Source organism: Corvus hawaiiensis, chromosome 4 (assembly GCF_020740725.1).
Source record: "Corvus hawaiiensis isolate bCorHaw1 chromosome 4, bCorHaw1.pri.cur, whole genome shotgun sequence".
Lineage (NCBI taxonomy): Eukaryota > Metazoa > Chordata > Aves > Passeriformes > Corvidae > Corvus > Corvus hawaiiensis.
In genome coordinates, this window is record NC_063216.1 from 49,996,634 (window position 1) to 50,021,698 (window position 25,065).

At 37.7% G+C, this 25,065-nt stretch overlaps 2 protein-coding genes across 8 annotated transcripts in view; one reads left to right on the plus strand and one right to left on the minus strand.

The window, feature by feature from the left end:
- TMEM117 (transmembrane protein 117) overlaps positions 1-25,065 on the minus strand; it is a 195,096-nt gene that overhangs the window by 149,253 nt on the left and 20,778 nt on the right. For all 7 annotated transcript variants that reach the window (XM_048301544.1, XM_048301543.1, XM_048301542.1 and 4 more), the window contains one exon: positions 16,471-16,603. In XM_048301544.1, the coding sequence (XP_048157501.1) occupies positions 16,471-16,603 (133 nt within the window). The remainder of the gene's footprint in view (positions 1-16,470; positions 16,604-25,065) is intronic.
- LOC125324976 (P2Y purinoceptor 1-like) lies at positions 18,358-24,165 on the plus strand. The gene is made up of 2 exons (XM_048301549.1): positions 18,358-18,427; positions 23,144-24,165. Exons 1-2 carry the CDS (start codon positions 18,358-18,360, stop codon positions 24,163-24,165), a joined length of 1,092 nt encoding a protein of 363 aa, XP_048157506.1.

The window sequence follows — 25,065 nt, forward strand, 5'->3', positions numbered from 1 at the left end:
CTCACCTATGCAGCCTACAAGTTTCATTACTCTCCCAACTCTTTCCTGTAGCTCCAGGAGTAGCTCATGCCAGGCAATGTATACAGCAGTACAGAGATGACACTCATTCTCCTTCATAACACAGGCACTTTTGTTACAGACATTGGAGAGGGTTAAACTAGAAGTCCTTCTGGCCATAAAAAACCCCAAAAGAATGGAATGAAGTTGAGCAGTGCAAGTTGTATCCTGGTATTCATCAGCTGTTAGATCAGCACTGATGAAAGCCAGGTGCCCCAAACACCTTCTCTTTCAGTACATCGTTCAGTCCTAGTGCATGTCATCGACACAGGACAGGCGTCTCTGGTGTAGGATATTTGAGCTCTGCCAAATTCCTTAATGTTCAGGTGAACATTAAAAGGTGGTATCTAATAGCCCCCAATATACAGGCAGTCAGACTGGATAAAGGGTAAATAACATCTTCCCAGACAAAGCTCAGTGGACTGTGAAGAAGGCTCATTCCTAGGAGTGGGTTAAGGGAGGGCTTTCACCTGAATCAAAGGCTGCAGCATAGTGAGAACTCTGCGACTGGGCACTCATACCCACGTAAATGCCACCTACACACAAGAGAGGAAACTGGATATACACTATTCTCTTCTAACATTTTGTTATTAAAAATACTGCCTGACAATCCACCTCTGTGTCTTCATTTACCTGGGAAAGACTTTTATCAGTATAAATCAGACTTGGATCCACCCTGCCTTTCAAGCCCTCTATTTGTCTATGATGCACAAACAAGGAAAGAACAGGTGCAAGAGAAGGTATTTCTCTATGTTTGGTCTTATAATACCTGGATGTAAAGTACATTGTCAATAATAACAGAGAATTAATACAGGGACAAAAACTGCTTGCTGGGTTAAAAGATTATCAAATAATCAGAATAAAAGCAGTTTTCAGGTTTTATTACATGTGCATGATATAACAGTTTAAGTAGTCACAAAAAATTTCTACAGAGCAGTAATTCTCCTGGTTCACATTCATTTTCCTTAATAATAAAGGAAAACCAATTCTTTGTGGATTTCTGGGATTATACAAAATTACACTTATGAAATATGTGTTTTGCAGAATGAACTGCTAGGAGGACTTTTATTTAAAACATGCATTGTACTGAATCCCTGAGTTACTCTTGTTTTGATCTTTATATCACAAGACAGAGGGGAGCCAAACAAGTTTCCTGTTGGACAGAGGAAGGTAAAAGAGAGAAAATCAAACCATTGTATGTTAAATTGCCTCAAACATAGCTTAGAATCGACGAAGCATTAATATAGAGAGCTTACTTTTACCTTAAGACTCTAGATTTTAATGAGAGGAATCAATTATCCTCTCATCAATTATCAGGGTAGCTTCCCTGTAATCTAAGGATTTGAGCAAGTCAATCTGATTCTTTCATACCTACCTCAATAAATGTTCATTTCTTTTTGGTGGTTTATTATACAGTTTTCTCACTGAAAGTAAAGAACAACCAAACTGATAAAAATCCGACAGCTTCAATTAAAACTACTGAAGGTTAAGGTGGTGTAAAATCTTACAAATCATGAATTTAATATACTTAGTGCAACCATTTGTTTAAGTCAGCACAGTGGGTTCCAATTAACATTTTTAAAGTATACTTTCTGCAATAGTCAGAGAAGTAGAATAGCTATTGGTAGGGTGACAGAAATTCAATATGTATATTTAATGTTTGCAAGCCTACTGGAAATTCAGATGTTCTACAGGATATATTCAGTGCTGCTGTAAAGGTGCAGACATACATTTTTCAATGACACTGGAAAATAACAAGTCAAAAAATCAGGAATAGGCTCAACCATAAGCAGCCCAAAAAGGAAAAATCTTACTCCCTCGGGACAGAAATCATTTTATCTTTGCCTTGAGCATGCATTCAAGTCACCAATAAATCCAAGACCGATAACTGGCTCAGCTGTTACCTATACTGTCATCTCCCTGAACAAAAGAGAGGAGTTAAGTCATGGGGCAGCTGCAACACCCAACATGAAACTAATCCCAGCTGAACTGCACAATTGATAACAGTTACCAGCACACAGCCAATTAGGTGGAACTAATAAATTACTCCATCAAATAGACAGTGCAATTAAATAACAGCAGTTAACTGGTATGTGATTTATGTAGATAAAAACATTCAGACGTCAGATGTAAACTTTGCATTAATGAACCTTATACATAGCCATTTTGCATCCTGGTGAAGTGTTAAGCCAAGAACTCCAGAACTGTGAAAAATAATGTTATACATCCTTTAATTGTCAACATTTTGACCCAGAAAACAAAAGCTAGCACTCTGAATCACTAATTTTAAATTTCATCAGCTTTACATATCTCAAGACATTTTTCTGTATAAATTTAAAAACATGTTTTGTAAAGATTATGTATTTTCTTCATTAGCTGTGCATGTATCACTTATGCAGCAAGGATTACCTTGTGATTTAGAGTAGATTATCTGGCACCTGAATGATTAATTCATAGCAGTTCAGCTATGGACAGACTTGGTGTACTTTACTCACATGAGAACCAATTCACAGTGGGTTGTTCTCCTGGTTTAAATGAGGTCACAGGAGGGCAAAGGCATTCCTCAAGGAAATCAATACAACAAAATCTGACTTTAAATCTGGCCTTATGTGTTCAGGAGCTGCCATTCTCAGTACGTCAGAGTCTGGAATCTTTCTTTGCTAAAATTTCCAAGAGAGAAATATTGCTACTTCTATGTGAAGGAACTCAGCAGGTTACAGAAAATTATTACTGCTTTACTTAGTTTCCCAAACATGCAGAGTAAAGACCAAATAAACTCAAAAAGCAATATTTTATTCAGTGCACTGAACCCCTCCTCAGGGAAGCAACTTTGGACATATATAGCAGTATCTCATCTGTCACTTATTTACAGACATAAAGATTTTAGTATAACATATGGATACCAACTTCCTTAAAAATTATTTATCAATTAGACAAATGTGAGTAATGGATAGAAGATTTCAGCATCTGAAAATGTGCAGATGGCACCGTAAATAACCATACAGTTTATAGTCAATATATACTTTTGTGGGACTTCAGTAATACTCAGTTCTGTATATTTTTGTCTCTTCATTCAAAAGCTCATGAAACACAGAAACAGCATTTTTACAGTAATTTTGATGTATTCTACGTGTGACAAAAGACACGAGGGGTAACTCTAAAGCTAGTGTTAATTCCAAATTACAATTCATGGCTGGCAAATAAATCAGGTCTTCTTAAACAGCAGATTACAAATGTTTTGCCACAGTGCCCTCTAGCTGTCTTAATTCTTACTTTAGAATTCCTGTGTAGTTTTCATGGAAGGAAAAAATCTCTGCATGAACCACCAGCTAGAGAGGTACAGGTATAGCCAGCTGTGATCCATCTACCTGGTTTTCCTTATCATGATGACCCACCCACCCCACTCCCAAAAAGCCCTTTATCTAACATCCAATGAACAAAATATATTTTTCTTTTTTAATTTCCCAGCCTGAAAAGTACAGATCTGGAAACCAGTCTGAAGAAAATAGAACTGATTTGAAATTTTCATTGGGATCTAAACAACCTCAACAGAAAGAATGGGTTGCTATCTTATATTGCTTTTTACTTCTGTGTGCAATCCATACAGTCTGTTTTGAATTTGAAGCACCAGTAAAGAGCAGCACATTTGGGCACACCTGTAAAGGTGAGTTGTAAGATAAAAGAATAAGGGCCAGGCTCCCTTCTCAGATGACACCAGTCAGTTGCAAACAGATAAGAGGCAGTTTATCATCTATTTTCCTAATCCAGTTGGTTTAGGGAACTGGGTCACTTTTCAAAGGTTGTGTCTTTCAGAAACACTCACTGATGGACACTTGATTTTCTCCTCCTCCTTCCTTCTCTTGAGACTACACTTTGTCCCCTTCAGACCTCTTAAAGTATTGCCTTCAAATCAAACCTGATATATCCAGTGTCTAACTTAAATACTCCTTCACAACTGCATTCTCTATAACAAGACGCATTCAGCTTCTTTCTTAACCTTTAATGGACAAGATGAATTATATATTGGAATTTTTTAACCACAATCACTTTTGTTCCAAAAACCCACCAGGAAATTGCAGACCTTCACAAAATAAGGATCTATTTAAACTATTTTGCAATGAATCTTCTTCAGCAGTGTGCCCTCAGTCCCTCTGTAATCCTGAAGTCCGACCAGTGCTTTGGACAAAGCAAAGTTCCTTCTGCAGCTTTTTTTTTTTTCCAGAAAAGGTAAAAAGAAGGGGTGAAATTGGAAAACTTAGGTTAAGAATCACAGAGGTCCTAAAAACATTTTTAATTCTCTATCCCAGCTTACTGTAATTTTTAATGTATAAATCCTGAGAATAAATTTGTGATAAAATTTTATTTTTTTAATAGCCATTTTCACTCTGTTCCCATTTTAAATGAAAAGCAGCTGGAACTAGTAATACCAGAGGAGAACAATCAATCTTTGCAATGTTCAGAGCTACAGAATTCAAGAAATCTCTCTGATGCTGTGTGCAATCTGCTTATGTGATGCTTATGTTGCATTTATGGAGCTGCAACATAAGGCAAAGCAAAACTAGGAGAACCTGGATCTTAACATCCACTGTGTGGAAAAACCGTGGGGTATGGCCTGTCTCCTGGACATAGGATGCTTTCAGCAATAAATTAAAAACAAGGTTTTCCTCAACCCTGCCAATATGAGAACTGAGCATTTACTCTCCAGTTCCTTGAGAAGGTAGACAGTTCTTACTTGAAAATGTCCCAAAATGAAATACCTAAAAAGGTCAATGTTTCTGAGTCACAAGAACTGATCATAGGGTTCTGGTGGTGTTATGGTCCAGCTTATAGAATTTTGGTTTCACCTTACTAGCAGAGTTTTTTTTCTGCATTTTTCCTATCCTAACTTCCATTCACCTTTTTGTGTGCATATATGGAAGTCATATCAGCATGGAATGCTTCTAGTGCGTAAATGTTACAAGAAAACCATTTTTAATTATCAACTATATACTTCTGAAATAGACTAAAAGATATCTTTGTGACCCCAAGTGCTACATGTTGCTACACATGACCAGAGGTTTAGAAAAATATTTTCAGCCCTGGAAAATTTCAGGCTTTTGTGATATGTTTCTGAAGTCTGTAATGTGAAGTTTCTTTTTTTTTTGGTTGGTTGGTTGGGGTTTTTTGGTTTTTTTGTTGCATTTTTTTGTTGTTGCTGTTGGTTTTTGTTTGTTTGGGGGTTTTTGTTTGGTTTTTTTTGTTTAGTCCTGAGTCAGTCTTGCAAGCTTCAGTAAAGAGCCCAGAAAGCACAGCATAGGCAGGTTGCTCATAGCTGGCGTCGCAGAGTCACAGCTGCAGGTTTCTGCCTCTGCTGTCACACTGCTTGAGGGTGGACATGCCACCAAGGGAAGCCCTGGGAGTGCACACAGGACTGGCTTTCACTCCTCTAGGACAAGAACAAAAGCCCTCTGCAAGTTCCCTCACTGTACTTCATACAGAGAAAGGTGTCATCCTCCTGCTACTGCAGAGTACTAAAGGAATATTCCCTTTCTTAGCCTCATGAGCATTTAAAGGCTAGAAAAAGGTTCCTTTGGTACTATCATTTATTCATCTCTGTAGGACTAATTGTACATGTCAAATGCTGCTGTTACCTAGCACCAATTTATGTTCTCAGCTACCATTATGTGTTAGACTGGAGGTATTACAGTGGGTCACCTGAAAGAAGGAGAACCTATTGTTCATCTTGACTCTGTTTTTCAGAGCATGTCACTGAAAGTAATTTTATCACAATTCATTTTACAGGTTGATTCCATTTAGATAGGTTCTAACCATGTCATTTTCAATGTTTCATTATAACTTTTACAACCAGCAGTGCTCTCCACCACAGTCATGCTGATTCTTTTACAGTAAAAATGTCTCTAAAAATAAATTCCTAACCTACGCTTTCCTAGGTGAGCATTGGTAAGTGGCATAACATTTCTAACCTATACTTAGAGATTTTCTGTAAGAAATCTTTGCATGGAGAATTTTTGGATTGGAAAATGTTTGAATCCTAACCTATATTAACCTTTTTGCATGCCTATATGAATACTACTTCAGCATGCAAACTTGGAATCCTTGCACTCAGCTATTTTTAAGTTCTTAATTCCTGAAATGGTGAATTGCTTTAAAAGTTTTACCTACTTTAAAAAAAAGGAGATAACTTCTTGAAATAACTACTCCCAGTAATGCATTTAAGGAAAGTTATACGCCTATAGAATTAAAAGAGTGTCTTTTCATTTTTTTTAGAAAGAGCAGTACATCACAATTCCTCTGAATCTACATATATATATACACAAACAAAGTCTTCCATACTTAAATATACTGCCCATTCCTTCTTTCACAGAATATTCCTGCAGAATGGACAAGGTAAATATCTCAGTGGACGTAACTGCATTTAGTCTGAATAATACTGAAACTTTCCTGTTAATTTTAATGCTTTAACACTAAATTTTGTTGAAGAATGATAACATGGAGAAAGCTTTGGGCACATTAATTATTAAAAAAGCGCTTTTCATTAATTTAGCAAATTTTTTCTGCCAGCTGGTACCACCATAAGTAGTTATTGGTACATTATTCAAAATGATCTTTGAATTCTTGAAGAATTTTAGACTGCTTGTTAACTTTTTTAAATCAAGCATTCAATATTTTATTGAAAATATCTGCTTCAATTTGCTGTAACTGGTGCTTTGGCCTCTTACTGGAATGTGAAGGTCCTTTGGGTGCTGAAACTACATAATACACAGTTCTGGCACAAAAAAAAGATAAAAATAAAAGAATGGGAGTAAGTCTTTTCTCAAAACTTTGTACACTGTCACTGCACAGCAAATAAAATCATTCACTTCAAAACCTATAGATAAGTGTAGTAGGGAAAAGGCTTAAAATGTGTAATGCTGTGAAAAATGCTGAAGACATTCTAAGAGACTATTTCTTGTTAACATGCAAAAGAAGGTAGAGGGTTGCAGCTACTATCAAGCAAAACATCCTGAATCCTCTAGTGGGTATTCTGACTAAAGAACTCAAGATTTGGCACAAAGACTTACAGAGAGAAAAAAAAAGCAATCTGAGTAATCAACTGGAAAAAAAATAAATATAGCAAGAAAGCCTTAAAGGTCCTGAGTACTCTTGTAGACTAAATTTTCTTTATCAAATCTTGAAAATTTCTTCTCCCTCTGCAAATTTACTGTCCTTTTTCCAGTTGGAGGCCTAGTATGAAGGTTTCTCCATACTATAAGTATTGCTAAGAGAAGACTAAGGATCTAAGTCTAATTCCATAGTGAAAATACTGCTAGTTTCATTTTAGATTAACTTAGGTAAGTATCAGATAAAATAATGCAAGTAGCAGGAATGAGATGCTGTACTGCTCTACCATCTAAATTTGTGCCCTTTACTATCTGGTAAATATTTCCAATCTGTCCATGTCATTCATGGAGATTAAAACTCTTGTATATTTTTAACCTTTTTTCTCTCACTGGAATATACCTGAGGGTTTTCTAAACACTCAAAAACTGCTCATAGCTTCCATTTCATAGCCAAAATTTTAAAACTCACAAGCCTGCATAAAAAAAAAGCCCATAAGACTTTCATAAAAAATACATATTTTCTAGTTTGGAAAAAGGTAATCAGTTTTTAATTTGCATCAAACATTTACAACTTGACATGCACAAGCACATTTCTCAGTCTGCTGATATGTACAGGTATGGATGTATTAATGAAGAGGTGTCACCTAGAAATGATATCCTGTTTTAAAAAAATTGCATTAACTCTGCAGGTTAATCACTAAAACACTGTTTTATTTACATCACATTTAGAGATTCTCTTTAAGAAGACCTAGAAAACAGGCAATTGCTGGAAAATGCAGGTAATTTTTTTTTAATTGACTACTTATTTTTGTTACAGTTGTGTTTTTAGGGTGACTGATGGTTACACCATCAGATAAAGCAACAGGGAGACATGCATTATCATGTGCTACATTTAGACATTTCTATAAAAATGTCTGTGCAATGATTTTTCAAAATGACAATAAAATGTGTTGTACAAATGCATGTACTTTTGGGAGGGACTGCAATCTTAAATGCTTTAAATAAACTCAAGTCATATTTTCTCAGAAAGCAAACCTGGGTTTCGATTTTCTTCCATTATCCCTTGCACTACTAAATGATGAATAAAACAGATACTTTAAATTTCCCTCTCTAGCAAGAGCAGGTTAACCACTGGCATTAGGGCCATAATCTCGCAAGAATTACTTGAAATGCTCCATTTAGTTCACACAAGCAGTCACCTTCAAACATGAGGTGGCTGATGTACCCAGGACCATCAGAAGGGCACTACAAGGCACCATTATCCTGTGTTACCCCATCGCAGCTGAAAGCCCGACGTGGGCCAAATGTGTCTGAATCCCATCAGCTGATGCTGCTGCTGCCAGGGGAGACCAAACGCCTACAAAATTTCTTCCTGCACTTTCCAATTCTTTCTCTTCCCTGCCACAGCTTTCATGTTCAGCAGCCTCCATCACAACTGCAGCCTCCCCTCCAGCAGCCTAACAGGGCTGGGAAACAGGCTGCCTCCCCATCTGCTGGTACCACCTACCTCGCTGCTGGCAGGCATGCTGGGGACAGGTGGGCTCTCTTCTCCCCAGTTCTGTTCTGATGATAAAAAAGAGAATACAGCAGCAGTACTTAGAGCAAGCAAATGTCTCACTAGGGTGGCAGCTGGGCTACAGATTTTTCCGTTCCAGGTACTTGGTATCTTCAGGGTTTTCAGCCAAAACGAGAAAGGAAGTGTCAAGAAGCCTTTTCTTCTTAAAAAACTGATTTTATGGAAGTTTTCATTATTAAATTTCTATTTTTAAAACAGTATTTATCTCAATGTCCTCCTATAAGCTAAAAGCAAACAAGACAGTAATGGACCAGCTTCTCAGCTAATGGAAATTGGCAGTAGTTCCTCTCAGACAATAAACCTCAATTTCAGGTTTCCCTGACAAAGGAAAAACCTCTTAGAAGTGCAGATTACATCTTTACAGATTTTTTAGTTCAAGGTGAGATGACCTATAGGTGATATCCTATATAAGAAGACACTATGCTTTACCCAGACCATTCTGAAGGGACTATATCCTATCAGGCCTCAGGAGGTGTCTTTGGACTCCAGCCTTCTACACAGAGATATTACCCACAGGCTCGTGGCCTCACTTCATGAGCTGCAAATGCAGGGCGACCCACTAACTTGCTCCTCAGATTTTTCTTCTCTTTGGAACTTAATAATCTGGGTTAGGGAAAAGTATTTTTCAGTCTTCAGGAGACTCAACTCGTGTGTGTCATGGGCAAGAAAACCAGAAACAAATGTAGCAGCAATGCTGTAGCTCCTGATATGGCAAGAGAGCTGATGGAGCAGACCATTTTCATACAATCCTACTGGAGAATGCCACAGCAACAATGTCACAGTGTTGTTAATGGAAAGCACTCTCAATGTCTACATGTCAATTCAATACAGAGGGATATGAAATAAGAAAAACAATGTTGTAGCCATTACCTGTGCCTTAAGAAAAAGATATATCAGTGATTGCCCACACAAAAAGCAGAGAAAATCTGCCTTGTTATTCTGTGATGTGAACAGAAATATTTTTTAAATGGCCAACCTAAAAATAACATCAGAAAATTAACAAGTTTCTTCCTGAGTCTTACATATAAAATTTTGTATTAATGCAAACATGAATTGACCTTTTGAATATTTTAAATTTTGGGGTTTTTTTCACTTTAAACAAGCATGATATTTAAAAAAATAACAGAATAAAAAGCAAATACAAAATACGTAATAGCACCATCAATTAACTTTTGCATAAGGTTTACCAACATTGTGCTGTGATGAATTTACCTAGTCATTAATCCCTACCACTGGAAAGGATATTTATTTGAAAGGAGGAAAGGGGAATCAGTCTATTAAGCCCTAAGATATTCCCACAGTCACATTAGTCTCACCATGGCAACACCACAGGACAGCTAGGACACAGTCACAGGGTTACTTGTCCTCTGTCTTGGGCTTGAGCAAGACCCCTCTGGTGCTGGACATGCCTTTGTCTCTCCCATACTTCTCCCATTGCAGCTTCCAGCAACCTTTGTACTTGCTGTTCATAGCTAACAGGTCTGGCTGTGCTCAGTTCTTCCCTCTGGCATCTCTTATCAGTGACAACCTTCTTGAAACCAGAGTCATCAATTTTGGCAATAGGAAGAAAGCTCGTGCCGGGGGTGCGGTGCGGGGTGTGGTTTACAGCAGTGCTACAACTCTAATTCTTACCTAAACACTTACAAGTACCTGAGACTAATTCAGTCAGCCCACACAACAAGTACCTAACTCCTGAGCTCTGTCTTCTGCCTGTATCTTGACAAAGAACTCCTTCCAGAACTGATACGTGCCACTTGAATCTCTGTGGTTTGGCCTTTGCCTGTAAGCTGTCTAAAAGAGTTTACAGGAAAATAATTTGGCTTCGATTTTTTTTTTCTCACTGTTTTGTGTTCTCCACAAATTCCTATTAATTTCAGTCATTCTATCAAAGTGATCACCACTGCACTCACCCTGATTGACCTGTATTATGGATACTTTGGGATAACAGAGGGCCAATTGTGCCACAGGGGTTTTGGCAACCTTTGATCCCAACAACCAGAAGGTACTCCTGGGATAGCTTTACGGATAAGAGAGCTCTTCGGTATCCTGTCTACATCCATCCTCCCTGGGATCAGTGATGATTCTATGCCAACTGTTTTGTGATGTGCAAGACCTCCTTCGCCCCTTTTTCTGCAGAGTGTGGTTTGGGGAATGAGTTTCTTGGTTGTTAAAAGGTTTGGGTTTTCAGAGTCATCATCTTGTAATTACACCTAAATTAAGCATTTTCTATTCTCTGCCATTTCCTGTCTTAGAAGAAGGAAAAGCTTGATGAAGTCTACTTCACAGAAGGCAGAAGCAATATGGCAGATTTAGCACATGGTACTTTTTGACCGGGTAGGAGTAGGTTTAGCTATAAAGGTTGAAACGCCATGAACTAGCTTGGAATTTTCAATTACTTTGATTTTCAAGTACTAATCCTGGCTCAAGACACTTTCCAGTCACAGTGACTTGGAAAATACGGTTTCTATTGCTGCTGTGATCTTACTAGACACCTGTGACTTAGGATCCCAGCTGGGAGGACAACCTGCTAAGGTTAACTTGAAAACCTCTTAGAGACTGCATTCCTAGGGCAGTATTTTACATCCGTAGTTTTTATAACTGTAATAAACTTTCTGCCTCTATATACTTTTACATAATATAAGCCTGTCACAACTTACGCTGTTTAGAAGCTATAAATATTCTAAGGGAGTTCCTGTTTTCCACATACAATTTGAGAAAGACTGGTGATGGCCTCAAAGGATTAGTGTCTGAGAACAGCATAGGGGGTTTACAGATTTGGAACATTTCCTTCCAGCAGTTCACAAAAGCTTGAAGTTTCTGAAGCTCACAGTATAACACTATAATCATTGCCAAATATTAAGCATGACTACGGTATAAATACACAGCTACACCAAATATACACAAGGGATACATCAACATAAAGCTCACAAAACATATGGCTAGGTAGACACAGCTATGAAAGTATCTTGGAGGCCTAATATAGATCCACTGTGGGCCTCACACTTCTGTAGAATAGTAACCGTGGTTAGGAAGACAAAGTCTTTGTTGTCCCTAAATCTTGCTCTAAAATTATGCTAATGATGACTAATCCTTGACTCTAATGAGCAATCAAACAAACTAAAGCACAGAATCCTGAACAACACATAGCTTAAAGCTTTGAGTAAATACACATTTCCAGGGACACAATAATCTGTGTCTTGGGGAAAAAGGAAAAGGAGCAGTAACTAATTTGGATAAGGGTAAAGTACTTAACAGAAAGCTGTTATTGTGGCCTTTAAATACATAAATAGCTGTTTCCTTGTTTCAGCTAGTTAAACAAAATGCTAACCCACTTTACATGCATTTGTCAGCTGCAGAGTGTAATTGGGTCCCAATTCACTAAATCACTCACACCTTAACTAAAATCAATTACAGTAGTATTTTTATACCTAAGGAATTTCTGCAAGTAATGTAAACTGTATTGAAATTTCACACTTTTTCTGTGAAAGAAATGAGCAGTAAGAGAAGATAAAACTACACCAAAAAAGAGGTACTCTATCATAGCACTTAATAAGAACAACCAAAGAATAACAAAAGAATAACCTTTTGACAGCACCGGTAATCAATTCACACCAAACCCTCTCCTGACACATGCAACACTCAAAGAAGACAATCCCAACAATTTGTATTATTGCTACAGTAATATGACAATTTGCAGCTAAAGAGAAAATGGGTCTGTGTCTGTTATTTCAATGACACTTTACAGTGTTGAATAATGATGCACCTGAACATCCTTTGGACAATTGAAAATCTCTTCCTCTGAGACAGGACAGATGACATTTGTGAGACAAGCAGTCACAACTTTGATTTTTGGACGTCATATGAAAAATTCATCGCTGTGTTGTAATGTTAAATGTCAAAACATTATTTACTGATGCAGGCTCCCAAAGGAGATAATGGATTTTCTTTTCTTTTCTTTTTTTTTCTACTTAAAGCAATACAGTTGGGAAAACTTCAACACATGTAGGTACAGACTTAGAATACCTCAGTATGTTAACTGTACAAAAGTACCATATAAATGACAAAAAAAAATGGGACAGTCCCTGGACAGTTCCAGACCCAGAATTCCTTTAAAGAAAGAGACAATAAATAAAGGGCTCTGAATTTCCTTGTGGCACAGAAAAACATAGAAAAAAAAGTTTAATAGTGAGGATCCCCGTATACTTCCATGGGATTTAGCTTCTTAAACCGTGCCCTTTGCTGCCACCACGTGGCCTTGCCGCAAGACACTTTCTGATACAGAAAAAGAAAAGTTTCCTCCTTTAATTTATGTTTCAAATAGAGCCTTTAATAAATAAGCCATGTTGCTTATCTGTTACACACCTCAAAACCACTGCTTAATTTCAAGAATCTAAATGATCTAACATAACAAATAAACACCCAAGTCCCTCACTTTCTAAAAAAGTTTTCAAAGGCATTTTGATAACAGTCACCAGATATTCACCAGATATTCAGATATTCAGTGACCTAATGTACAGTGGACCAGTGCCCTACACTGTGAAGTACCTAAAAGGAAATGTCACTGAAAAAAAATAGTGACTTTAAATTTAAGAAGATACATTCCAATCTGTCACAAAATTTTTATTTCAAATAGTCACACTTCCACCCAGCAGACAGCTGTATAATACATATTCAAATACCAGCAACTTCTTCATAGAGTTATAGAATCATTAATGTTGGAAAAGACCTCCAAGATTATCAAATTCAACTGTTAACTTAGAACAAGTATATTTACCACTAAGCCATATCCCTAAGAGCTATATGTCTTTTGAACACTTCCAGGGATAGTGATTCCACCACTTCTCTGGGCAGTCTGTTCCGGAGCTTGACAACCCTTCCTGTGCAGTACTTTTTCCTAATATCCAATACACCCCACCCTGGCACAATTTGAAGCCATTCCCTCTCATCCTGTCAGTAGATGCCTGGGAGAAGAGATGGACCCCCACCTTGCCACAGCCTCCTTTCAGGTCATTGTAGACGGTGACAGGGTCTCCCCTAAGTTTCCTCTTTTCCAGGCTAAACAACCCCAGCATCCCCAGCCACTCCTCATATGACTCGCTCTCTAGACCCTTCACCATCTCTCTTGCCCTTCTCTGGACCTACTCCAGCACCTCAATGTCCTTCTTGTAGTGAGGGACCCAAAACTGAACACAATATTCAGCTTGTGCTCTTGCCTGCAAACTACAGTCCCTACTGCTACACTTTTTTAAGGGATATATTCACACTTTTTTGGTTTGGTGCACTAAGACACATGTGAAGTGTCTTTAAAAATAACTTTTTAAAAAAACCCTAATTTTGGCAACTGTAAAATACACCTTTTTTAGATATGGTTATATGACAGAGCTTTAAATCCCAGGTTCCTCAAGCCCTCAAAAGGATATTGCTTTCACTGTAATCATCCATGCTGGCATAATGCACCATGTATGACTTTCTCACTAGTATGCCAGAAAGGGATTTTCATTGGTGAGACGAAACATCTTACATAAAGAAACTTGTCAGAGTCATTTTCCTGCCAGCATCCAGGGAAAGGTAAACCAGAGACATTGCAAGAAGAAAACAAAAAAAAAAAAGAGAGAGGAAAAAAAGAGTGCTTTTCACTTAGTCTTGTAGACAGGAAGGCTTTCACAGCCCTCGTATTGAAAGATGTGTAATCTGGGATAATCTGGGATGCCTGTGTTTCCTAGGAGCCCAGAGGCACAAAGGTCAGTTTCTCTCCATAAACACCATAACCTTCATGCAAGCAAACTCTGACCTTTCATCCTGGAAACCAGTCTCTCTGGTGACAGTCATTTCAGTAAGGAACTATGGCAAAAGATATAGATAGGGCTGTTTTTCTGCACAGAAGTACAAACCATGAAGCAAATAGCTTTCATGAGGGTTACATTTACCCAAGAAAAAATAACGCACACCTTGAAAAACTTTATTAAGGCAACATGGAGCAGCTGGCTTTGATGATGTTTGTTGTAGAAACCCTCTTTTCAAAAGTTTTACACACTGTTCTACCCCAACTTTGAGGGGAGAGATCCAAGGGCTGTGTTTTACTGATGATTTAAGTTCTGTTGTTTGAGACTGAAATTGTTTGTCCCATATCTTTTCTTGCTGGAATGGAGAGCCAACGTGTCTGTAATGAGCGCTCAGCCCACTTGGAAAAAAGCTGCGGGTCAGCTTCCCAAAAGAATCACAACAAATCCAGAGCTGGGACATAAGCTCCAGGAAAGGAGCGGCTTCACCCCACAGAAAGCAAGAAGGCACATTGTCTGACACCAGCTATTTTAGCAGTAGGCTGTGCCTATTTCCATGGATGTGGATGCTGATGGCCACACAATCTCCTCAGTGTAGCTAATGGAAGCTTGTAACAGATACAGGAAGCAGGAATGTGAACAAGGACAAGTGAAATATGATTTCCAGACATGAGTCAGGCTTTCAAAATTCTTAATGCTTTGTCTAACAGCTAGCTGGTTTTAGTTTATGGAACATTAGAAATACCAAATATAAATCTTAACATAATACCAATAATAGTATGACTATGTAAACAGAGAAGCCAGAAACCTGCAACGCTCCCACCTTCCTCATCCTAATTATCCCACCTGTTATTGAGCACCCATCCATATTTACCCCGTCATTACTGTGATTGTTCCATGAAACAGTCGATGAGTCTGCAGCTTTACCTGCCTGGCTCGAATCAATACATTCTGTCTTGATGTCACAATCTCACGATTATCCCAGCTGGTCTGTGCTTATTTTCTTTCAGTGACAGTCAGTCTGCCTCCTACTCACCTTTTGCTTTATGTCACATTGTTTACAGGACTTTAAACACTGCACATTCTTGCTGACATGCTTAAGATCTGTAACACACCACACGTCAGCCCATTAAATAACTCATCACCAGACTGTTGGTATGGCTCTGATATTCTGCTAGGAACAAGGAATTTAATTATTTGAGTTGTTCTTCAACTCATACATACTTTGGATTTCTTATTCCTTGCTAGGAAGTCTTCAGATGCTGTCTTGTCTTTAATAAACAACATCACTGTGGGTTTTTGTCCAATGAACTCATTTTCTATGTATTAGATGACTTATAATGTAGGTTTTCTCAGGAAAATCAACACATGAAAGTGGTGTTAATTTTGAGATAATAGGAGAAAGCAGGTCTTAAGATAGAAAATTAATATGAAAAGGTCCATTTAAAATAAATCCATATAAATAGATAGCTGTTCATCCCTCAGCTAAACAGAATTTTGCTCTGCCAGAGCACCTTATAGGAAAAAAAATTAAGAATATTCTAAAAAACTGGATCAGCAAATATTATTGTACATAACCAAAGGAGAACTATACTATCCATTTAATATTCATGAGCTTCCTCAAATTTAGATGTTTCAATTTCTTTTAACCCTGAACTTCCTCCAGGCACAATAATAATGCTTAATCTTGTAAACCACTCAGCCCTAACTTCAAATCAAATTGTTTAGCTATAATTTTAAATTTAAATAAAATACATGATGTTCATTAGTACCATGATTTAACAGTTGCTAACATTAGTCTAGGACTCCCATTTTTTATAACTAATACTTTTATCCTCTTGGCTAATTAACCAATTAAATTACTATTCTACCTAAATTCAGAAGGTAGAGGAATAAAAAAGTTTACAGTAAAGTATATTCTAGAGCAAAAAGACAAACAATAAACTGTGGAACTTACCTCATATTCCCTGCCATAATGAGGAACAAGTTATAAATGTGAGAAAATATGAAGAGGAAGAGGATGGTACTGAAGAACATTGTCATCCAAGACCCATGGTCCTCTCGAAACATTTTCAGACGGAGCAACTGACCTGTGGTACAAAAATTATGAGAAGGCGTATTTTAGTCAGTCAGTAAATACATGTTTACATCATAATAAAACCAAAATAAAGTACTAAACTCTATTTCTTCCTGTATCCAATTATTCCACTGTGTGTGAGGACAGATTTAGCATCATGCAGACAAACTACCCTTCTGTAGTTCAGAATGAATAGATATTATTCCTACAAAATTACAAATTACTTGCAATCCAAAGGAGGAAAAAAAGAATACAACAATAACTTATTAATAGTGGTATACTGCTATCAGTAAGATGATGAGAAAAACCACAGGCCACAACAATGCATTTCAAATGCTAAAAAAGGTTACTGATTCATACATAATTTTCCTTTTTCATGTCTAAGACAGCTTCTCTTGTCTAAGACAGTGTGAAGTATTTGAGGTATGTCCACTGACAAATATTATTTGCTTCCCTAATTTAATTCGGAACTCGAATTATGAGTCTGTGTAGGATCTTGTATTGTATGTTTCTCTTAGACCTAATCACTTTGGTCATATGATGTGTTATTATACTTAATTCTGCAGAGACTACCTTTTTTCAAAGAACAGTGGTGTGTCTTGTCACTTGAAAAGAAGCTCTGCTTACTCTCACCACTGGTGTTAGGTGAAACATTTATGGTGTTTTTGCCACGAACATATTTTTCAGGGCTAGCTTTTCTTCTCTGTCATCTCTTACCTTTCGAGAATTGTTTAGAGTATTGAAAACCCCACCAGCACAAGAGATGGGAATTTGTTTCTGCAAGGCTGAGAGTGCCACGGCAGAAGCCAAGCGGGGGTAAGGAAGACAACAGATAATTCAAGCAGCAAGGTGAAGAACAGCATCTAACAAGGACACAGTGCAGTCTGGTGCTAGAAGATGTCAAAACAGGGAAAATAGAAGTAATATGAGGAGCTGGACAGGGAGTATCAAGAGAAGTGATAAAGCAGACTGAGATGTGAAATGGTCTGGGATGGAGGCAATTTCTCTGAGCTGCTTGTGGAACTGTCCACATTTAGCATTGATTAGAGCTGGCCACAGGGGGAAGCTATAAAGTGGGAGAAATTCATAAAAAAATTTGAAGTGGTCATTCAGGCAATCAGACAGGAAGATCCCAGGACTGGTGTGTGCTGCTGAAGATGGAGATGCAGGTTTGGGGGAGGAAGACTTGAGGACATGGAGCAGACATGGGCTATGGGCTGAAGAGGTAGGAGGTGAGCTCAGGATTAAGCAGCTGGAGGTTGAGAGTTCTTTGACAAAGCTGAGACTTTGGAATGATGTGGGAACCATGAGACAAGAGAAGTGACAGGCAGGTATGGGGGGGCTGAATGAAGCTCTATGATGGGACAAGAGCAACATAGGTCCACAGACCAGTCCAGTAGTAGGGCAGCAATAAGGATTCTGGGAGTGAGGAAAGGTGAAGAAAGGGAAAGTGTAAACACACATGTATATGCCCCAAGCCCCTGGACTCTTCTACTCTCACTGCTGGAAACAATGACAGCCTCAGGCCTAGCTCGACTGAGGATGTCCAATAAGTCTGTCCTTCCCTAACGAGCAAGTGGAGGCCACTATGGCAGTAGCATATTATCCTGACTTACTGAGAGGAGGAGCTAAATGATAAAAGGTATTTCCCTTGCAGTTTGATACCTGCTCTCTGAACAGCTGCCATTGCATATGGAATATTACCGAGACCTTGGATTATAAACAGTACTCGCAAAATAGAGTTGTGATTTCAGGAAGTCCAGATTAATGGAGAGAAAAAACACAGCCTGGAATCTAGACTTCTGTAAAACAGATAACTTCAACCTTTCTAAAACAGGTAAGAGAAAGATTTAATAAATATTCATTGCACCTCTACTTGCCAAGGCAATGTTTTTTCCTATTTAGTTATTACCCAATGATTAATACCTACAAATATGTATAAATATCATATTTTTAAAAGAACTTCTTCATAAATACTGTCTTCAGTAAGCAAATTTTTCCATTTCAACTTTCCTTCTACTCTAGCTTATGTTTGCCATATAGGACTTCATTAACTCTCAAGCAGGGCTCATCAACAGAATTTTTTAATGAAATAAATAGCACTTTAATCACAATACTGATATATAAAAAAGAAAGGAATTGGATATCGGCACAATCTTCTTACCTAACTGCATACAAATATTGCAGATATTACTTACTGTTCCCACCATGCCAGTATGTATAACATGCTAAATGCAGTTGAACTAAAATTTGTTAAATGATCCACCTAACGCTCACATTGTTTTATATATCCTTTCATATCAGTTCAGTTGAAATAAAAATGGGTTGCAGCAGATGACTACCTAACACGTAAGTTGTTAAAGTAAAAATTGCAAATACTGCTTATTATTTTTATAACAAAACCTAGGACTCAGTATAATGCTTTTTTTATAAAACAAGCTAAAAGGTTACACTTGGAAAGCACACATAACAGAAGTATTATGGGGTGTGAATGGTCAGAAATTTGGAAAACCTATCTGGTAACTGGAATAGACTTGTACTAGATTAAAATACAATTGCAAACAGCCAAACAAAATTCTCAGAGAAATTCCAGAAAAATAGAACATTTCATGTAAAATTAGGTCTTTTATTATAAAGAATAGCAAACAAAAAGTAGCAAGGGGCAAAGAGAGTAGATAAGGAATAATATTACACAAAATAAACTTTTAATTCATCTTAACTTTCTTTTTTTGCTTTTTTTACTTCAGGAAAATTATGCTTATTATTACCTTGTTAAAAATGTGAAATAAACCCCTGCAGGTATGACAGAGAAGAACACGGTTATTAGGATATATTTACACATACACAATTATATACTTAAAAAACCCCAAATAAATGTGGTAAGCCTAATGGACCTTTACAAATACAAGTTAAATGCCGTATGAATGACAACCAGTGATAAACTGTGAATTAACTAGGTACAAAAATCAAGATTCTCCTATCATAATGTTTCCTAGCTCCAGCAGAAATTTCCTCAAAGTGTAATTTTTTACTGGAAACAGGTCTTTTTATCTGCTCCAACACAGAGAGAGAGCACATCAACAGTACTATGGGACACAGGGTAGTAGAGATTTCAGGGTTTAGGGTCCTGCAACAAACCAGGCAGAACCCAACCAGTATTTTTCTTCCAGTCCAAGAGAAGAGATAACTCAATAGGCAGATACAAAAAACAGAGTCAAACAGGTAACTTTTTTTAAAAAGGAAAGCTTTTCTAGTATCTTTAGATCCACAGCCCAAAAGATGGTTGCAGTCATTAAACTGCAGAAGCAGAAACAAGAGAAACATTAAATTCTTACAGATGCATTTAGCATGCTTTCTTGTCTTGTATTGGGAGTGATGAGTATGAGTTAAATATGAGTTCAACCCTTTCCTGGGCATATTTGTAATATTCTAATACCCAGGTCTTCACTGAATCAGATGTGTTCCCTTAATTCTGGGTGCCCTATCGAGGGATTGCTCTTTCTGCCCACTTAGTGTTCAAAGTCATCTCCATTAGTGGCTGAAACTGTTCAAGTGAAAAATTAACCTCAATAAATGGGAAGTATTTTTAACCTTGAAAACCAGTTCTACTTTTGTCAAAGCTTGGCAAGTCTGATTTTAGTCATGCACAATATAATGCCATGGTGCTGTTGCTCATTCTGCCCCACTACAATATGCATATGTGTGTTGGCAGGCTTTGCTTAAGAATACATGGACTTAGCAGTGAATACTTTAATGTTCAGAAAAAGAAAGTTTTCTTAAAATACAGATGCAAAATTTTGGATTTGAACTGTGAGGACAACCTAGTCATATCCTGCAGCTCAAGTTATTCTGTTGGTGCTAAGACAGTAGACAGAAAACTTGCTATTGTCTGAGATTAAAAAAATGTCACTTCTGAAAATTATTACAGCACATATTCTCTGAACATTAGGGTAGCTCCAATGGCCTCAGCATAGAGCAGGGCACGCTGCCTGTCTTCCTGCATGCACTCAGACTGCATCCTTGATTGCATAAGGCTTTAAATTTTTCTGATGGAAGACCAGGAGATCCTGGAATAGCACCAAGCTGGGGGTCAAACCCCTTGTGTTCTCCCCTTGCTTATTAAGTTACCTCAGGAAAGGTTCTTTTTATTTCTGCACCTGTTCCCCTGTGTCCACCCTGTAAGTCGCTCACTTCAATTGCAAAGCACACTGCTTCAAGAACCTAGTCTCACGTATGGTCTCTAAGCTCTACTACAATACAAAGAATTAACAGGAGACAGCAAAAATATTTTAGAAAATTCAAATAGGGATCCCAGGGTAGACATGTGGGAAATGCCTACACAAACAGACATAATTTCTAATGACTCTCTGAGCTCTAAATGGACCTTACACAGCTGGGCAGCTCCATCCCCTCCAGCTATGTAACTAACTTCACACAGCTCAGCCCCAAGTGCAGCCCAGTAAACTGAACGTGATGAAGGAGATAGGGGATTTCGTTTAATTCAAGTCTGTGTCTGCCCTAACAGAGTTATAAGGCTACACATCCAGACTTTATCTGGCCAACTCAGAGCAAAGCAGAGCAGGTGGCACAGCTGTTTGCCTCCCTCCATTTAGACCTACCTATAGCCCTTGTCCAGAAACTTAATGAGATCAGGAACCTGGCATTACAATTCCCTCATGCAGCTATGGCCATACTGTTTGTAGCTAGTCTGTGATTTATTTATACTGTCAGCACAACTTGGAATCAAGTGTCTTGTGCCTTCGTTTGTAAGTATTGAAAAGGAAGGCAGAGAGGTAGGAAATACCATTCAAGTCCAAGAACACACAAACTCTAGCCAAGAAGATTTTAGGAAAATATGGATTTCCTATACATATTCAAACTACTTTTAATTGAACATATCATGAGAAAATGTTACTTAACTATGTTTCACATTTTTAAGAATTCACAGGGATATCTTATAAAGTTCAGCAGAAGAAAAACATTACACGGTTTGTGTAATCTTTTATATTCACGAAGGCAAAGGAGAAGGGAAAGTATAGCTACCGTAGGTTAAAGTCCAGTACTTCAATACTTAAAAAAATACATTTATAGAACAAACACTCCCCACCTGTGAAATACACTGTCAGTAGAACAGATGGTTTTCTATCTACATTCATTTCCTGGAAAGTCATTTGACTGCCTTTGTTGCTGAGCTTCTAGAGAAACCACTTTCATTCCTAATTTTGTTGAGTACAGTCTAAACCAGCTTTTTGTCAGGGAACTGAGTGGACTATAAATTTGCTAAGCACAATAACGCAGTCTTTATTTAGCAGGTCTTCACTGCAGCTCCTCTTTGTTATATTTTGACCTGTGTATGTGAACATACCTTTGGAAAAGTCTTATTGTAGTAAGCTTGACATGAAAGCAAAACATTAAGTTAGAAAAAACCCCACTATTACCAACTTAATGGTTGAAGATGCTTCAAAATTTTCAATGAATCAGTAACATTCTGTAAAGGTCCTTTCTTCCATTCAAGTGTGGCCTGTACTAATGAAAATTTTATTCTGTCATCCTAGTAAGCACTGTAGTGGACTCCAATCTATAAATGGCTATTTGGATGATTTTCATACAAAGCTTCTCCTTGGACAGACCTCACTGTTTGGTATCTACTACATCATTTGGAAATTTTCTAGAAACATAACAAACTGCAGTGGGTGACAGTGCATTCTGACAGAATAGTCCAGCCTTTGGTTTTATCAGGAGTAAAAAAATCATTGGAATTAAGCATAAGGCTTTACAAGCATTAAAAACTTGCTTTGAAAAATACACTGCAGATCTATATTCCACACATTCCATAATGGGAATTGATACAAAGTAGGCCACAAAGAGTTAGACAAAAAGAATATTCTCTAACCCTACCATAAGCAAAATCTTTTAATCCTGGGACAAATATTTACAGAAGAAAATCAAATAAAAAGATCCAAAAAAAGCACTTTGTCTAGCACTATAGATGGAAAAGTTTCTATGGCCTTCACTAAAAGCAGAATTTCATCCTCATTTTTTTTGATGCTGTTTTCTTGATCTCAGTCACAGCTCACTGCACAGCTGCCCACATTAAAATTGCCCCTAGGCCCCATATGGATACTCAAGGCAATCAAAGCAATGATGGAATGAGCATGGGAAATTACTGTCCTTCTGTCACCTCCTCTGCTTTTTCCAAAGAGAGATACAGACACATTAGTGGCCAAGGGACACTGTTTGCACTTCAGAGTGCATGCTTTTTTTTCTCTCATCCATCGTACACTACAGTAAATAGCAGAGAGGAAAGTATATAAAGCATTTCATGTAGGTTCATGAAGATCGGCTTGTGTGGATGTTGTAGAGTAAGCTGTGTTACCTACTTAGACTTTACATTTTTCTCAGATAGAGGAGAGAGGTTGTACATTATACTATGTTCTGAATTCTTTTGCCAGTTCAAATGCACTGAATTTAACTTATAATTTTTGAATTTTAAATTCAATGTATCCAACTCAATTTTTATTCTAAAGGCTGTTGTTCTCTCTTTTCCCTTCAGGCATACTCCATGGACAGATGATGAATGGTACATGCATTATTTTCACTTGCAACAGAAATCCTAAGCCAGAGTGGTACTGTTATTTGCTGATTCTGGTTTGCCTTTTCACTTTATTAACAGGATTTCTAGGCAATATACTCGCACTACGACATTATGTTTACTGCATGAAGACATGGACTACCAATACCATATTTCTCTTTAATTTGGCACTGTGTGACTTTACTTGGACTCTCATGGCACCTTTTTCAGTATATTATAACATCCAGAAGTTAGCTGTCTATTTCAGCCAAGTGTCTTATCAGATCATAGGACTATTTTTTAGTATTAATATCTATGGAAGTGTGTATTTCCTGACACTCATCAGTTTGGACAGATACATAGGTGCTGTTCATCCCATCACTTCATTAACATGGTGGGACAAAGAAAAGGCCGTGTTTTGTACCATCGGGGTATGGATCTTCATAGTGATTGCATCGATGCCTGAGATTTACTACACAGTTGCAGCTAGAAGACAGCATAACATCATTCATTACCTGGACAGCACTGAAGAACCATTCCAATTTGCAGTGCCGTTCATGGTCTCCAAAATTGTATTGAGATTTCTTCTTCCAGCCTCAATCATCTTTACATGCTATGTGTTGACTCTCAAAGCCTTACTACAGCTCAGTAAACGTCAGCAAAGAAGGAACAGACTTGTTAGGCCTCTGTTACTGATTTCAGCTACTATGATTGTATTTGCTGTTTCTTTCACACCTTACCATGTTATGATGATGGTGATACTAATTTACAGAATTACTTGTCAACCACCCTGTGAGAATATAAGCACACTAAGTGCCATTTACAAAGTCACAGAGATCATCTGCAGCATCAATAGTTGCCTTGACCCAATCATTTTTACAATAGCAAATAAGACATTCTGTCAAAGAATTAAAAGTATAAAATGTCATCCCAAATGCCAGTACTGCTGTTGTCTGACAGGAAGGGTAAGGGACATCCCTCTGAACCTGAGAACAATGACTTAAACACCAGTCTAAAAAGACTTGTATCTCCAACTGCTCATTTGCCTTTTTGTCATCAGACCTATTTAGTATTCGGCCTCTTGTATTCTACAGATATCTCTTGAATAAGCAAGAATACACAAAAATGCAGAGTAAAACTTAACATTAAAAGAAACACTAGCAGCTACTAGCTGTACTGAATTGGCATTTTAAATATTGTTGTCATACCCTAATTTATTGTGAAATAATACTTCTATCTGTATGTACATACAACATGGAACAAAAAATGATGAAAAGTTCTGAGTAGCTCCTTTAATTCTGGGTGAGAAAAATACAGTGAGATTAAGAGCAGGCAGTGTTGAGGAGCCTTCTTATAGTTTCTGCTAATTATTTCTTCATCTGTTTGTAAGTGCTGCTGCAGTTGTGATTGTGCAATTAATAACTGTCGTAATGCTTACAGCTGGGCTGCTTGAGCATTTGCAGAGAGGCTTTCTACAAGTACTTCATTTTAATGCTGCTTGCACTAGAGTTCCACTGCCAGTGGAACCTCATTAACCCAGGAAAGTGCAGCACATTTCCAAAAACAAACAAACAAAAAATAAATAGTAAGATAAAAGTCCCTGAGGATAGTCAGAGCCACAGTGAATCTGCTCATGAAATAAACAAGCATGGATTAGAGAGCTTTGCTAAGCCTTTTCCCAGGTAGCAGGGGTTCCCCCAAATCGCGGGCAACTACAGCTGCTTGTAAATAGTGTTCTGCTTCAGGGAAGCCCGTGTTCTGCCATGAACTCTGAACTCAACAGAGAGAAGTGTGCACTGGAAAAGCTCTGAAATAAAAAGGTGTTTTAGCTCCAGAAAGGTAGGAGATGCCACTACACAGAAGTGCTTCTCCTCTGTTCCTTTGGGGTCTTAGCATCACAGTTT

Coding starts and splice junctions, on each gene's coding strand:
- LOC125324976 (XM_048301549.1), top strand. CDS start 18,358: ATGGAGAGAAAAAACACAGCCTGGAATCTAGACTTCTGTAAAACAGAT. Junction 18,428..23,143: donor CTTCAACCTTTCTAAAACAG/GTAAGAGAAAGA, acceptor TTTTCCCTTCAG/GCATACTCCATGGACAGATG.